This window comes from Eurosta solidaginis, chromosome 1 (assembly GCF_040869045.1).
Source record: "Eurosta solidaginis isolate ZX-2024a chromosome 1, ASM4086904v1, whole genome shotgun sequence".
NCBI lineage: Eukaryota > Metazoa > Arthropoda > Insecta > Diptera > Tephritidae > Eurosta > Eurosta solidaginis.
The window spans coordinates 43,602,077-43,618,644 of NC_090319.1; the positions used below are offsets into that span (position 1 = coordinate 43,602,077).

Consider the following 16,568-nt stretch of genomic DNA (forward strand, 5'->3'; position numbering starts at 1 on the left):
ATACCCCCTACAGCGATTCAGGCTTTTTCTATTCACCTGAGTCACCTTCCATCATATGTGCCACAAAGAAAATTTTTCATTGAGAGAAAAGCTTCAGAGGTTATTAATTTCCCTCCCCACAAAGAGATTGACTGGCTCCATCGGCCTACAGTTTTTTACAGCTGATGTTTTGACAGTGTTTGACGGAATATAAATATAGGACCCGAGTGATTGAGAAGGACAATTAGTCTCTCTGCCTATTTGCTTGGCATTTGTAGGTTGAATTCTATCTTACTTTGCTATCAAAAAAGCTACAACTTCCTATAGAGCCTACTTTAAATGACTGTAATTACAACCTATTGTGTTTAGAATAATGTTTTTCTTAGAAAATAGAGAAAAATAGTATATTGCTATTGCAGTTTGCAAACTCACAAACCAGTATAGATACAGTATTTGACCATAAACCGCTAGGAAGAATATATGAAGGAACTTGAGAGCTTTTATAATATATAAATTTCAATTGTTTAATCAACAATTGAGGACGTTCAAATGTAGATTAGTACTTTTTCATGCAAGCCTTTTATATGGCACATTGGTAACACTTATTTAGAACGATGACACTTTTCGGAACAGTGATGTTGAAATCTTTGTCATTTGCTTTTTTTTTATTATTTTTTAGGAAATTTTCAATAAGAATACTTTTCCAGTTATCTTCTTTGTACTTTATTACCATTTAAATATCGAAAAAACTGATCATTACGGAAAATAATTAAATTTTTGTGTAGATATTTTGAAGTGGCTTTAATTAAATGCAACCATGTTATATTTGAGCGGGTTTTGTGCATGTACGACATTTTTCATAACTGATTGGTACTAGACATATATGTATTACTCCTATATTGCTAATAGAAAATGTTCGCAATGTGTTTTGAATTCGAAATCAAAACAAGACAGCCTATACAAATTTTTGTGATTGTAGCAGCATAAGTATGACAAGAAAAAATTTAAATTTAGGTACATTCGATTATTGAGTACAAAAACAAAAACGTTTTAAAAGCAATATGTCGGCACTCTGATGGTTGGGAATTAGCAATATAGAAGTATTACATATATGGTACTAGAAAAGTGTGTGCACACTCAGCAAAGGCTGCATTCATTTGAATGCTTATCCTGTGTTGAAAAATGTTTGTGTTTCATTCAATAACTTCATTCTTTCTTCGTATGAGTTCAGGAGTGCATTCTTTTTTCCACTACTGAATGAAGAATGCGTTAACTTTAAGCAACGTTCCTTAACAAGGAATGAATGAATGAAGAGCAAGCATTCTTAAATTAATGATTTAAAATTTCATATGATTATACAGTTTTACAGCTTTGGTGACCAATTTGCGAAATTTCAACCCAACCAAAGTCATTGTTTACTATATAGTTTGGCAGCTTAAATTGAGGTTATGTTGCGAATACAGTGGAAGGCAGTGAAATAGGCAGTCGAATGACATATAATGAAGGAATGGTGTTCGAAATTTTTTCAAAGTTAAAAAAAAATTGATAAAAGCTTTTATATATATAAAAATAATTATTTATTTTGCCGGCTTGTTTATCTCCAATATATTTCGGCTACACACCGGTAACCGTCTTCAGAGCAGACTGTTGACAAACATAAAACCTTTAAATTATAATTAAAATCACATTTTTAACAAATAATATATTTAAATTTTAATAAATAATAAAAATCAACATTAAAACAAAAAAACAACACAAAGATTCTACAACAAGAGCAACAATACAGCAATCGCTTCACTCTCGAGATGTTGCATATTATAAATACTCCAACTAATAGACGATTAAACTATAAAACGGACTCCGATCATCATTCCGCTCACTTATACAAACATTTACTGACAAACAGACAGTACACAACTCCACGTCACGCAGTGCAGACGTGTAAATAAAATGTATGTAAACAGTATTTTAGTTTTAATGTTGATTTTTATTATTTGTTAAAAATGTGATTTTAATTATAATTTAAATGTTTTATGTTTGTCAACAGTCTGCCCTGAAGACGGTTACCGGTGTGTAGCCGAAATATATTGGAGATAAACAAAACCATATGTGTTTTATTTAACATTGACCTAAAGCCGGCAAAATAAATAATTGTTTAAATCAAAAAGGTCGCTAAATACACTAATTTATAAATAAAAATATTGTTTTACTAACAACAAAAACGCCTTATATATTATATATATATAAATTCCTAAGGATTATGTCACTTTAAAATTTGAGCTAAATAATCTAAAGTTTTTTTTTGTAACTAAGTCGAGAACTGTGCGTGTCAATGTGCGAATTTTCGCCGATCAGCTGTTAGTTGCGCTACTTGGTAAGATCATATATATAATACTTCACTATCTTCCTTTTGTGCAAATTTTCTGTCAATCATTATTTGCTGAAACTGTGCAAATGTATTGTTACCAATATTAGCAAAACTAAGGAGTGCTGCCATCTCTAAGCCGATGCTAAGCAGTGACGTGAATTCACATCCATAGATCAATCATTATGTATCTACATAAACGAAACAATAATTGCGTCTACACATATGTACCATGTACGTATACGAGCAGCGGAGAGTCAATGCACAAACCCATGCATATATCTGAGATACTTCTATAAGTACGCAATGAGAAAAACTATAAAATTGTGCAATTGTAGTTACAGCTGAGAAGTTTGAGAGCTGCTGGACTAGTAGATTCTGGAAGCGCCTAGAAAAGGCGAAGGTTGAAATCAAAGAGTATAAAAGGCGGCAATTGTAGAGGCGCTGGAATTCAGTTTTGATTTGAGATTTCGATTAAGACGCTATCTAGCGAGCAAGAGCAGTATTATTTTGAATAGTAGAGTTTCATTGAGCTATCAATCAGTGTGGTTATTAAGCAAGCTATTCGTTGCACAGTTTGAATGTTATTGTGAAGTACTTTAATAAAGGCCATTTTGCATTATTACATATTGGAGTTATTTCCCTGTAAAAATCATTGGATCATGTGGTCCACTGGAGTACTTACATTTATACTCCACAGTAATGCAGCAATGGACCAACTCATGTTCCTACACGAACATATTGTAAGCCGATCATTGCTCGTTTTTAACGATTGTAATCACTACACGATGTTCATTGGACTGAGGGTACTCCATGTATTACTCTGATGTAATGCGGAGCTGGAGTATATGGTCCGGTCCTAGGACATCGCAATGTTAATTGGACCATATTTTTTCTATGAATTGTGGTTAATTTTGGAGCACTCGCTTGGTCCATAGCGAGTACTCCATACATGCATGCATGAGTACTCGCGATTTTTGCAGGGTTATTCAACAGTTTAGTGATTCGAACTTAGCAAAAGGGCAAATAAGTAGTGATGGAAAACTATCGATGGCACTATCGATAGTATCGATAGTCGGGCACCATCGCCGCCATCGATAGTTTGGGAAAACCATCGATAGTTTTTCGACTTTTGTTACCATGCCTAAATTTTTTTAAAAAACGAAAAAATGGATAAATTTGTCATTAGAACCAACGAAGGTAAGTTAAATAAAGCATACAAATCTTGCGTTTTAATTTTATTTTAACCCAATACCATTATTGTAGAAAATGAGTTCCCTGTTACAAATGCCGATTCGGCCGAAGTTGAAGCCACTGACGAAGCTGGCGGAAATGGGAGGATTAAGTGGATATCTTTGGTAAATATTTATAATTCCTAACGTTTGCATGAAGATGTTAAAACGTTTATCTTAAAGGTGTGGAAATATTTTAAAAAGTCTACTGACAAGAAGTTGGCTAAATGTCTTATATGCCAAAAAGATTATAGGACAAGTGGCAACACGTGCAATTTGCGTGACCATTTGAAGAGAATGCATCCCAACATGGAAAATGAAAATGATCGTTGCTCAAGCGGCTCCAGTAGCATCCTATCATCAATGCGTTCAGTAGACTCGCAATTCAAAAGAGGTGCAGAATATGATCCTACAGCATCGCGAAAAAAAGAAATTGATAAGGCTTTGGCTAGACTAATTGGAGCTGACTTGCAGCCTTTCAGTATTGTTAATGATAAAGGATTTAGAGCCTATACAAAAATACTAGATCCGCGGTATGTGTTACCGAGCAAAACCACTTTAAAAAACGCACATATACAAAATATGTTTGAGCAATGCCGGTCAAAGCTGCGTGATTTGCTCTCAGCTGTTGAGTACCTCGCTATAACAACGGATTGCTGAACTTCGGCCGCCACGGAAAGTTACATAACAGTAACGTGTCAATTTATTGACCCAGACTTTAGTATGCGAACGGCAGTACTATCAACTATGCCATTACTTGAAGCCACTAATCACAACGCTGACAACATTGCCAAATCTTTGCATTATATTTTTATTAACTATGATATTTTGGATAAGGTTACATACATTGTTACTGATAATGCTTCTAATATGACTAAGGCGTGCGAAATTTTGAAAAAGAAGAATCTTCCATGTTTGGCCCACACTTTGAACTTGGTAGTACAAAATAGTCTATTGCAAGACAAGGACAACATACATCTGGCTCCGCTCCTACAAAAGTGTAAAATGATTGTCACATTCTTTAAAAAAGTTCAAATGCAACTGAACTGTTTAAGAAGGCTCAAAATACCGAGACCCCTCTGAAACTTATACAAGAAGTTGCAACACGCTGGAATAGCTCATACATGATGATCAAACGAATATTGGAAACAATAGGTGCCATTTCATCGGTTTTAATGGCAAATAGAAAAGCACCTGAACCGTTTACCGAGGAAGAAATGGCTACGCTAAAGCAAGTCGAGAAAATACTCTCGCTTTTTTACACATTGACGGTTAGGTGTTCCGGAAACGGGCTAACAATATCGCTTATAATTCTTTTGGTCAATGGGCTTTACCGAAATCTTTGCGAAATGGAAACTAAAATAGGTATATATGTTTTAATTTTTTTTGCCGTTTAAAAAACTAAAAATCGCTATTTTTACCCTAACCAGATAACGTTACCGCTTTACGTTTGTGCAAAAGTTTAAAAGAAGGGGTTGTAGAACGTCTCTTTCCATGCGAGAAGAGAACCGCAACTAAAATTTCAACACTACTGGTTCCTCGTTTCAAGACAAAGGCTTTCATCTCAATCCTGAACGCGAACTCAGCTGCTATGCTTCTTGAATTAGAAATGAACTTTATAACACCTTCAGCGAGCGAACGGCCTATCGAAAATATTTCCCAACCCGGAGGTGATCCACTATTTCAATTCTTAGAAGATGCAAGGAATGAAGAGGTGACATCCCGAAAAGTAGACAATATAATCATAAAAAGACAATATCTTGAAAGAACCAATTTAATTCAGAGGGCGAGTATTTTAGATTTTTGGAGGGTACATATTTTCTAAATATTGAGTCAATTTATACATAACATTTTTTTAATACTTCAAAAGATGAGTTTATAACTATGAAGACGGTTGCTTTGAAATATCTCTGTATTCCGGCAACTTCGACAGAATTAGAACGCACATTCAGCAAATGCGGAGTTGTAAGTTCCGAACGGCGAAACATATGGATAAAATAGTTTTTCTCAATAAAAACCATTGGCTTTCTTGAAATACAAAACAAAATAATTGGGGTGTTCACAAGGTATTGTAAAGTATTATATCATTGTATAGTTTAAAACCGCTTTTATCAGCATTGTTGTTTATTGTACATAACTTGAATATCGCCGTACAGCTGGCTTTTGTCGCTATTCAAATTTTTTACAGCAAACAACAATGCTGATAAAAGCGTTTTTAAACTATACAACGATACAACACTTTACAACATATTGTGAACTCCCTAAATAGAAGTTAAGCGTTTATTTAAAAATACATACAGGCATATGTATGTATGTAATGTACATATACGAAGTAAATTAAATGTAGATACATATGTATGTAGGTACGTTGAAAACCTTTTTGAAAACCACAATGTCTATTTACCCTTCTCAAAATAGTTTTTAAAATAAAAACATACATAAAATTAACAATAAGTGTTTATTAGCAATATTATTTCAGAAATCAACTTTATAATTTTTGCTATATTCACTCATGAACTTCGCATAGTCAACTTAAGACAACTATCGATAGTTTATTCGATAGTCAATCTCAAACTATCGCAAACTATCGATAGGTCTGACTATCGATAGTTTTCCAACACTACAAATAAGAGGATTTGCAAGTAAATTCGTTACAGTATGTTCTGCGTATGCGAGGGCTTTGTTAGGTTAGTGAATTGTAGTAGCGTGTGTAAAAAAGTATTAAAGGGGTACCAATGGGTCACTATCCCCTTTACCCAACTTTTGCATACTAATTGTTATAAAATCTCAGTTTAGTCGATTAAACAATGAAAACACCAACAAATACAATACAAGGCTTGATGTCTTTATTATTTAAGCATGGGCTGCAGCCATACAAAGTACATTATTTACATAAATAGTACAAAAAAAAAAAAACAACAAGGCGAAGAATTCTTATTTTGGAAATGAAAAAATTCAAATATATATGTATGAAAATACACATATACATACATCCCAACAAGCATTTCTTTAAACGTTTTGAAAAATTTAAAATGAATTTGCTTGAACATACGATATAGTATAAACGTTTTAAAAATTTTACTTATTTTGAGTACTGGGCTGGCTGCTATTGGTGTTTAAATAATATCAATTTTGTAAATTTTACTAATACCAGCTGAAAACCTTACTACCGCTAACTAGATTTGTTTCCAATTTATGCCATTTGTTGCGCCTACGCATATTTTGTGCATGAGAAATTCGTAGTTGTCAGTTGACATTATTTGCTTTTTTGTCGCTTTTTGGTCACTAAGGGCTCAGTTACATACCTATATCTGCGCACTCAGCACAAATCGGTAATGCTAATCTGCGTAGTTCTTAAAACAATCAAAAATTTTATAATACTAATGGAAAACAAAAGCTTACTTTTTCATTTGGAGAACGAAATAGCCTAATGTACAATATTGATAGAAGCAAGACGGCTTCCCTTCAAAAAACGCAAATACTCCATAAATAATGTAAGGAATACTCCTTTGGGAGTATAAGTGTTCCAAAACTAATCTGTATTCATACAAAAATGTGCTCCAATTAACATTGCGATGTCCTAGGAGAGGAGTAGGTGATCCCACTCTCGCTTTGTTTGTGAGTGTTCCATAGAGTACATACGTGAGAGTACTTTCCAAAGTATTTTCACTCTAGTACTCCATGGAGCACCCACAGAAGATCATATGCCAAAGTACTAAAGAGGAATTGTGTCGGAAAGAATTATCGGAGTGAATTTAATTTAAAATGAAAGTGAATGAAGAGGGGCAATACAACTTTTATAATTTTTACTACGAATATTCTTATGTTATTTAGCATTTGCGTGAATAAAGAAACTAATATTTCTCTATACTATCGTATGTATACATAAAACCAGTGCGCGGTTGCATTTTATCAGAGTTGCCATAGTAAAATTTTATTATCAGTTATTTGTATGCAATATTTTACTTTTGGCAATTTTGTTCGATCGTCATCGTGTCGTGATCACGGTCGTTAAAAAACGAGCAATGATCGACTGATGGTGGTCCGCAAACGCATTGCAAAGGAGTATTGTTAGAGTACTTCAACATGAAGAAAATGGAACACGTAATCCAACAGTTTTTGCAGGGTTGTTGAAATATACATATATTTAAGACCCCTTTTTAAAAAAATTTAGCGACAGCCTTGAGATTTTGTCTCATTCTCTCGTTGTATATATGTACTGTAATGTTTGACAGGCTGCCCAGTTCAGAAGCGATGTAGGGCGGGGGGTTGTGTAAGTGTATCGAGGTTGATGGCTTTTTGCCAGGTATAGAACCGGTACGTTCCGGTAACAAAAACCCATTAAGGTACTAGCCCGACCATCTCGGGAACAATTAATATGACCACATTATACCTTCTAGACTATCCCGCCCTCCCTACCCCCTAGTTCGCCTTTGGGGTCGGCAGTGTAGTGTCTACACTTACGCTTACATTCTTTAGTATTCCAATCTACCAATACCAATAGCACGCACTACGGTTACGCTTACCCATTCTGTAATACTTCATACACTATACCAAAATCCTACCCCTACACTTACACGTTCTCTAGTGCTCTAAATAGTTTACCAATACATCACAGTACACCTGCAATTACAATCTGCATACCTATATCCTCGTTATAACATGTCATTTACAAGGTCTTAACTTACGCTTACTTACATCTTTCGCTTACTCAATATTGCCCCATACTGTGAGCAAAGCTGTTTACACACCACAGGATGATTTCTGCGTGAAATTCATAACGACTGATTTCAACTCATAACCGATCCATCTTTGCGTAATACTTTCGAGGAGTATTCACGATGTTACTACAAAAATAATAATACAAATAAGTAATTTCATTACTATTTTATTAAAACGCACATTCACGATATAAACTACTTAGCCTAAATGAAGTAATAAATAAAAGTATACGTTAATTTAATTTAAAAAGGTGTACATTTAATTAAGTAATAATAATTTGTATGTGATAGCTCGGAGTTTAAGGCTGATATTTTACTCCTACTAAAACCTTTGCAACAAATTGGCGGTTCCAACATTCATTTCATAATATTGACATTTGTCAATAGTAAAATAAGAGGGCTGTGTTGAATGTAGCAGTGCGTGGTACCATCTAATAGGTGCGATCACTCACAAATTGTTATCAGGATTCCGAGGAAACTTACAGTTTCGTTGTACCAAAGATATATCAATGTTAGAAACGTTCATTCCAATTGAAAAGATGGTTGATGTCATGTGAAAATACGTTACAAGCGGGACATACATTGGTATGTCGGGGTTGAGACTGAAACAGCTTGAACTTTTACTTATACAGAGTTTAACCCAGAACAAACCAACATTTTCATGGTATGTAAAGAGAATCAACGACTGCAAAAACTACATCTCCATGATCCAATCCTGTTGGAAATGCCAGTAAACTAAGACTCCCGTTGTATGAATCTCTATAAGTGCAACAACTATCAAGTCCAAATTGCTTTTATTTGTTGTTGCTTTGATAAAATAATATTTTACCAAGTATGTTCTTGTTGGTGTTTCTCGAGTGAACTTGGTAAGCTCGTTACTTATAGTTTTAGGTACTAGTTGCTAGCTGTGACGAACGATTTTGGTCGAATCTTCTGGGTTACCGAAACCTTTTTGTTAACATAGGGAAGCCAAAGCATAAAAAATGTACGTATACTTGCATACATTTATATTTGCACCATGATTTACCTTGAGTAGGTAAGATTGGCATTTATATACAAAAAGCTTTTTTACTTCCTTTATTTTTAGCATGACTTCGCTTTGGCATAAACTTAAATTGAAGTAATCTTTATGTAATATGTATACTATTTATAACCCTTTAACCTCTTGGATGCATTGTATATACATCAAACTATTTTCACAATCTTTCTATTTCAGTACGAACTATAATGGGTTTACGTGCACATTCTTTCTCGGTATTTTCATTTTGTTCTGCTAATTCTTGTTGCATTATTAATTTTGCAACTGTAAATTTAATAAGTGATTGTCGACGGAGTGAAAGTTTTTTAATACTACTTGCATATCCTAGAAATGTTAGATCGATTCCATCAAAATTGCCACCCATCAAGGGATCTTTAGAATTTTCATTTTGATATGAGCTAGATTTGGTATTAGTTGTAATATTGACATCGGTGGTTTCTGTTTCTAACTGTTGCGTGTCCTCTACATAATCGGATAGATCATAAGTTATGGCTTGATAAGGATCATTAAACGGGTCGTTTAACGCTTCATCCTTCTGAGCTTTTTTCACTTCCAAAGCTGGCTCGCTTTTTACGTTAGTTTTTAATCGACTTCGTTCCTGGGATCTTCTATCTTCTTCGAAATGCCCTTTAAACCTCTTCTTTATGATACGGTTTGAGGTAGCGTTTGTTCTTCTGCGATTTGACTTTTCTTTTCGTGAATTCCGTGAAATCGCTTCTTCGCTATTATTACCATCAGTGTGTAACATGTGCGATTTAAAATAATTCATTTGGCGTGCCCATCGCCAGGATCTATATCGTGCTTCTAGTCTTTTAGAAGTATTCCCACTGCGCAAATATTTTGAGTAACAATCTTTCAGAGTCCTCCATCGCTTTTTGGCCGCATCAACTAAAAATGAGAATCGATAACGTAAAATTATATGTATGCTTTTTTTTTAATTTTAAACCTGTGATATTTAAATCTGGTGGCAAACGACTTTTCAGTAATTCCCAAGCTACCTCTTTCTCGGTGCCATCTTTGATACGAACATATTTTCGATCATACAAAACTGGAAACTGTTTTATCTCCTCTATCAACTTTTCGGTAAATGTTACCATTTCAGCTGAAGCCAACATATTCAGATTAGTTGGAATAAACAACTTGTTGCGGGAAATATTTTACGTTTATAAACAATCAAGCTAAACAAAATGTTCGAAGACATTGTACAGGTCTACAAGTAGGATATGTAGCAGCACGCACATACACAGCCACGCTCACCTGATAAAATGCTTGTTCTTGTTCGTTTTTTGTGTGGATGCTATTTGGCACTGTTGTACTTCTTAGGACCAAAATAAGTTTAGTAGCTGCTATCGAAAACTGCTTAAAATTTTTTTTTCTTATATTACAAAGAAATATACTTATTTACTTTCAAACGAGCTCTTAATTACATCTCTCTTTAATAACCATATATTTTGGACAATTTTAATTAACAAATTGTGATACTTTATTACCGGGGACGATTGCTAAAACACGACCAAAACCGTCGGGGGAGGTATTAATAGACGCGTTTTGGCCTCGCTTCCAATAATTCGAATACTTTTCTCTTCGGACTATTGACAACAGGACAAAATGCGTCTATTCATTTTTCTTTCCGCTTTTTTGGACGGGTTATTGCAGTCGACCTCGGTTTCAAACTGTTTTTCTCGGAGAACTTTTGAACGGGTAGAAAAACTTAACTCACGTGTTTGTATTCTTAATACTGAAATAACTACGCGTCCTCAGATACCCCAATTGAAGACTTTTTTATAATTTTGTGAAGAACTCATATGGGTGCACTTAAAATTTCCTACTAAATTCGTTCAAAAAAATTTACCATCACAGCAACCCATATCTGATATTCCGATCCCTTTTTTGCTTCCCTGTGTCGCTTTCGACGAAGCAACCCCGGTAATTTTGACACTTCGTTCAGTGTCAAAACTCATGTTCCACGCAGGTTCCACTGGGTTCCACGCTAGTTTGACCCTGACCGAAGTGTCAAACTGCCGTGTGTTAGAAAGGGAAAGAAATTGTTTCCCTCTCATACATATCATACTTGTAAACCTGTACAATGGTTCGAAGATGTTTAACACCTTCGAAACAGCGATGCCACATTATTTTTTCTCAAGCGCGGTAAATAGGCTGCCAACTTTTCGGTTTTTTCGGCGATATGCTCGAATACCATAAGTGTGTAAATTAAACTTCCTTAACCCTACGCCATAGTCGTAACAATATCCATAACCATCTCCAATGTCATCGATTAATGATGCTTAAAACTAAAAATCGTCAAAATTTCATAAAAATGAAGAAAACGCAAAAAATTACAAACATATTCCACAAAAAATAAGTCTCTTAGTCATAACGTATCCAAAACAACGAATAAAATAGCCGTGTTTTTTAACACGCGTATATCCGTTTACGCTTAAACTTTATATTGACTGCTAAGAGACAAACTATAAATACACCTCTGAAATTGCTGCGCATAAATTTTGTCCTACTAAATTTCAATACGCATTATACTCAGATGTAACTGAAATATGTGTCTTTGTTTCACCCTGTACACTAATTCTATGTATTATATGTGTGTCCACAATTCATCGCAACTGATTCAGCTATATGTTATACCCTATGGCCATCAGAGCGTTGCGTCTCCGCTTTTCGGTACACCCTGTTGCTGTAGCTAGTTGTTTTACCACAGCCGCTAGATGGGTCTCCTAAGCATTATCTAAGCGAAGATAGGCGTTTTTTAACACGCGCAAACGAAACGTATACGCGCGTGTTAAAAAACGCGGCTAATATACAAAAAGTTATTAAATTCACCAACTGAAATATTTTTAGGCTATGGATATGGCGAGAAACCAAAATCCAAATGGTTGGCTATGGTATGGTCATGGCGTTAGAGTTATGGTATGGCACCTTTAATCGATTATATTGATTTCCATAAGGTAGGTTCGAACAGCTGTTTTGTCTGGTTATGGCTTTATGTTTATAAGTCACCATTAATTCGCCCTTTCGTCTTTACGATCAATAGCTGTATTTTTTTACATCTATATATATAATAAACTTAAACTTTATATGAATTGCTAATCGTTAAACTATATCTACTTTTTTGGCATTGCTGCACAGAAAATTAGTCCCTCTAAATTTCAATACGCATTATACTCAGTTGCAAGTGAAATGTATGTCTGTGGTCATCATTATGAGACAAATGCGATCCTCGACTGTGGTCGAAATAGCTGATCAAAGAAATTTTCATTCGGTATTATGACACTCATTCGATCAAGACTAGGGCGGGCGATCAATACTGCAACTAGCCAGAAGTATAAAACGCTGAAATGAATTTCAACGCGTAATTGTAGCTTTCTAAACATTGTAACTTTCTAAACATGTTTTTACATGTGTTAAAAACTAGACTTCATAATGACCATAGAAGCGCTCACGGACTTGCTATCCAGTAAAGATGAATGGCTGCAACAATGCACAAGAGCCAAGTCTATTCCAACCATTTTGAAACTGGCAACAATTCTCAGATTTTGCGCTAGGGATTGTCTCAACTGAGCGTCGGGTACCAGAATGCACTCGGGATTTTTTCCACCTGATCCTTTTTACAAGTTCCTTTTGTTATAAACGGATTTTGTCCAATTTTTGAAACCAGTCTTCCAAGCAGTTGTTTTGTATTCACGACCTTGGTCCGCCATGAATCAAGCACAACAAAATGTTCGATTGTCGAATTGTCTCAACTGAACATCGGGTACGAGAATGCACTTGGGATTTTTTCCACCTGATCCTTTTTACAAGTTCCTTTCGTTATAAACGGATTTTGTCCAATTTTTGAAACCAGTCTTCCAAGCAGTTATTTTGTATTCACGACCTTGGACCTATATGTAGAGTTCTTAAATTATATTGACTCAAATATTTTTATTTAACTTAATATTGTTATTAACTTAATATTATTAATATGTTTTACTAAATTTTCAATATTGATTCTTCTTTTTTCAAAAATTTCAATTATTATTAAATTTTTCATTAAGAAAATATAACATTTTCTTTTAAATAATTTTTGTGTAGATATTAATTTTAATAAAATTAAAGCATTCTACAATATATACGTTTAATACAAATAGTTTAAAATTACTATTAGGTAGCAAAAAAGTAGAAGATAAACATGGAACTTGGGGGTGGGGAGGGAGGGAATGGCCTGAAGGTTTAATATGGCCACATAAATCGTTCCCGAGATGGTCGGGCTAGCACCTTAATGGTGCTGTGGTACCGGAGCGTACCGGATCTGTATCCGGCAAAGGACCATCACATCGATAACACTCCCCAAACCTTCGGAGAGCAACCTTATCGCTACAACAACAAAAACATAAACACAAAAACGTTTCAACCAATTTTCTTCTAATTCGATACAGCGTCGACAACAAATTTCTATTCGCTTCAAAATTAGATACACAACGAAAATTTCGAGAGAGATTAGATGTCATAATACCATTTTCAAATTCGATTTTCGATAGCCAGCTAAGATCGAAAAATGCTCATAATAGAGGCCTATGTTTTACCTCTACACTACTCTATGTATTACCTCTACAAATGGGGCAACCGATTCAGCTATAGGTTATACACTATGCCCAACATAGGTGTGTGTCTCCGATTTTCGGTAAAACCTGTTCTGTAGCTAGTTATTCAACCCCTGCCGCTAGATGGGTATCTTAAACATTATCTAAGTGATGATAAGTTTTTTTTTTAGCCGCAAATGTAGATGTATATACGTGTCAAAAAAACATGGCTAATATAATTGGAAATTGAAATGTGAAAACCGGCGTGCAATAACTACGTGCGACTCTTGAATCAATTAAACTTTTTGCTTTTTGTCAATGCTGGATTTGTTTAGATTTCCATCTCAAAAAACCAATTTAATAAATGTCTAACGACGTATTTGCAAATATATATACTTGTACTATTTCGAGCTAGCAAAATAAAATTATTTTCTTAAATTTTTTTATAGTTTTTATTTTTGTCCTTCCTTTTTTATTGGCATTTTATTTCTTTAAATATTCATCGATCCATGGAAATGGGTGAGCAAATTTTTTGTAAAAAATGTTTGCCGTGCAACTGAAATTGATTTTAAAATTGAGGAATGGCAGCCCTCTAATACTGAAAGTAAAAGTATGGACCAGGAATAATCAATTCCACAAATATTCTTCTTTCAGCTCGAACTCGTTGGCACAAATTTTTTCCTATACCAAAGTCTTCTTTCAACTGTTAGTCTCAACTAACCGTTACATCCTTTCCGACATCCCTCTCTACAAAGAGAGCAAGTTTTTAGATCTCAGCAGGAATATCGGGAAAAAAACTTATCTCGCCGGTCCTCCGCGACATATTTCCATACCTTTAAAAAGGTTGTAGGAAATAAATTAATTTTGATAAATTTAAGATCAGCAGAGGTTGTCCTTATTGCTGCAAATGTATGAACACATTTGTTTGAAGCAATTTTTTATTTACAATTTATTTAATAGTTTTTGAAAAATTTAAACAACGTGACATCAAGACGGACAAGGCGACAGCTATTTCGATTATACCGGGTAAATCTCTTTAAAACCCTTTCTCTCGGGAGTGGGGTTTTAATCAGCACTCCTACGATGGTAGAAGTATTACAAACACATTCAGCCACGTCATGCCTTAGTTTCAAAGAAACTGGTATTTTCACTTTTGTTCTGTTTATAGAACTTTAAAGAATTAACCAATGTTGTCTATTTGTATGAATTAAGCGGGGGTTGCCTTTAAAAAGCATAGCTGCCCTCTTTTGAAAATTTGTCATATATCGAACTAACTTAAACTAACTCACATGCATAGCAAATGCATTGGTGAATTGTAGAAGGGAGAATAAAGATGACATATGCATATAGTTAAAGGGTAAGGATTGTGAACTCAGCTCTAGAGAACTCGTAACAACCCTAAGTGACGGCTGAGGTAACCTCAGCCACTACTTCTCATCCTATCTACCCGTTAGGCAAATAACTGTCAATGCGGGATGTTACCTTACAAATCCAACTGAATCTGCACAAATAATATATGAGACACAAATTGTTTGAGAAAGTGATACTAAGAATCGTACTGCAACTGTCTATAACGGGGTCGACAGCTAATGCATGTCCAAAACTGTTGAATGAGGCGTTTTGACCTTAAAATAACGAAAAACTCCTCGGACCGCTCCTGGAAGTGGGATCCATTGTGTATGAAACAATTGTGATATCTTATCCGTCCACTGCTGACAGGATGTTCAAGATGTCTACTCTTTAGCGTTTTGACTGAATGTTCAATATGGCGACGCACACGGTTGGTTGGCTATCTTCAGCTGGTGAAAGAAGGATATACAGAATGAGACGACGACAGTGGCTTTAAAAATCAGCTGTCTGGCCTGTTTGCATAACTTATTTTGACGGTTATACCAAAGATACCACACTTGTCTTAACCACAACAGTGAGATCTATCAAATTTTTACGCAGCCACTGACGCGTAAGCATATATGAGACTACTTTATTTTTGCTTGGATTCCAAGCTAAAAAACTGACGAAACTTTATCGAAACTTCAAAATACAAAAACAATTTCTATCATGAAAAAGCGAGACCACTATTCCCACAAAATGAGTGAGTTTGACATGTTTTTGTTTATGTTTTACAGTTATGTGTATTGGGCCAAGTTTTATAATTGTATAATAGTACTTTTTTGGAGCTTTCTGTTTTACATTAAAACTTTTAACAATAAAAACAATGCAAATAACACGCGAAAATTATTTCGGTCTCTAATGGTTCGCTTTTTCACAAGACCGATTTTAATTGTGTTTTTATGCACCAAATTTTCTAACTAGAAACAACATTTTCATGTGTCAGAAAAAAATAAAGAAAAAACTGCCGAATGTCAAAAAAACCTATCGAAATACAAACTGGCTCGTTTGTTTTTAATGAACTAGATTGTATTTCCCTTGTATTTCGTTAGTTTTTTTAAATATAGTTTACACAATTACACCAGTACTTACGCCGTATTATGAGGGAGTGCGACAAAAAATTGAAGATAAAATACAAGAAAAAATACACGAAAATAAAGTGGTGTCATATAGGTAGTAGAAAAACTTGGCTAGGTCGATCACCGCCTTGGGGATAACAATTAAAGCCTATCAAAACAATTTGAAACTTTTTTGGTAAATATTCTTTTTCTA

General features: G+C 34.6%; 1 protein-coding gene across 1 annotated transcript; it reads right to left on the bottom strand.

Annotated features, from left to right (window-relative positions):
• Window positions 1–8,458: 8,458 nt before the first annotated feature.
• Window positions 8,459–10,524, bottom strand: LOC137237836 (uncharacterized). Its single transcript, XM_067762099.1, has 2 exons — window positions 10,283–10,524; window positions 8,459–10,224 (listed from the first exon to the last, which is right to left on the bottom strand). The coding sequence occupies exons 1-2, from the start codon at window positions 10,449–10,451 to the stop codon at window positions 9,494–9,496; spliced, it is 900 nt and encodes a 299-aa protein (XP_067618200.1). The 5' UTR covers window positions 10,452–10,524; the 3' UTR covers window positions 8,459–9,493.
• Window positions 10,525–16,568: the final 6,044 nt, after the last annotated feature.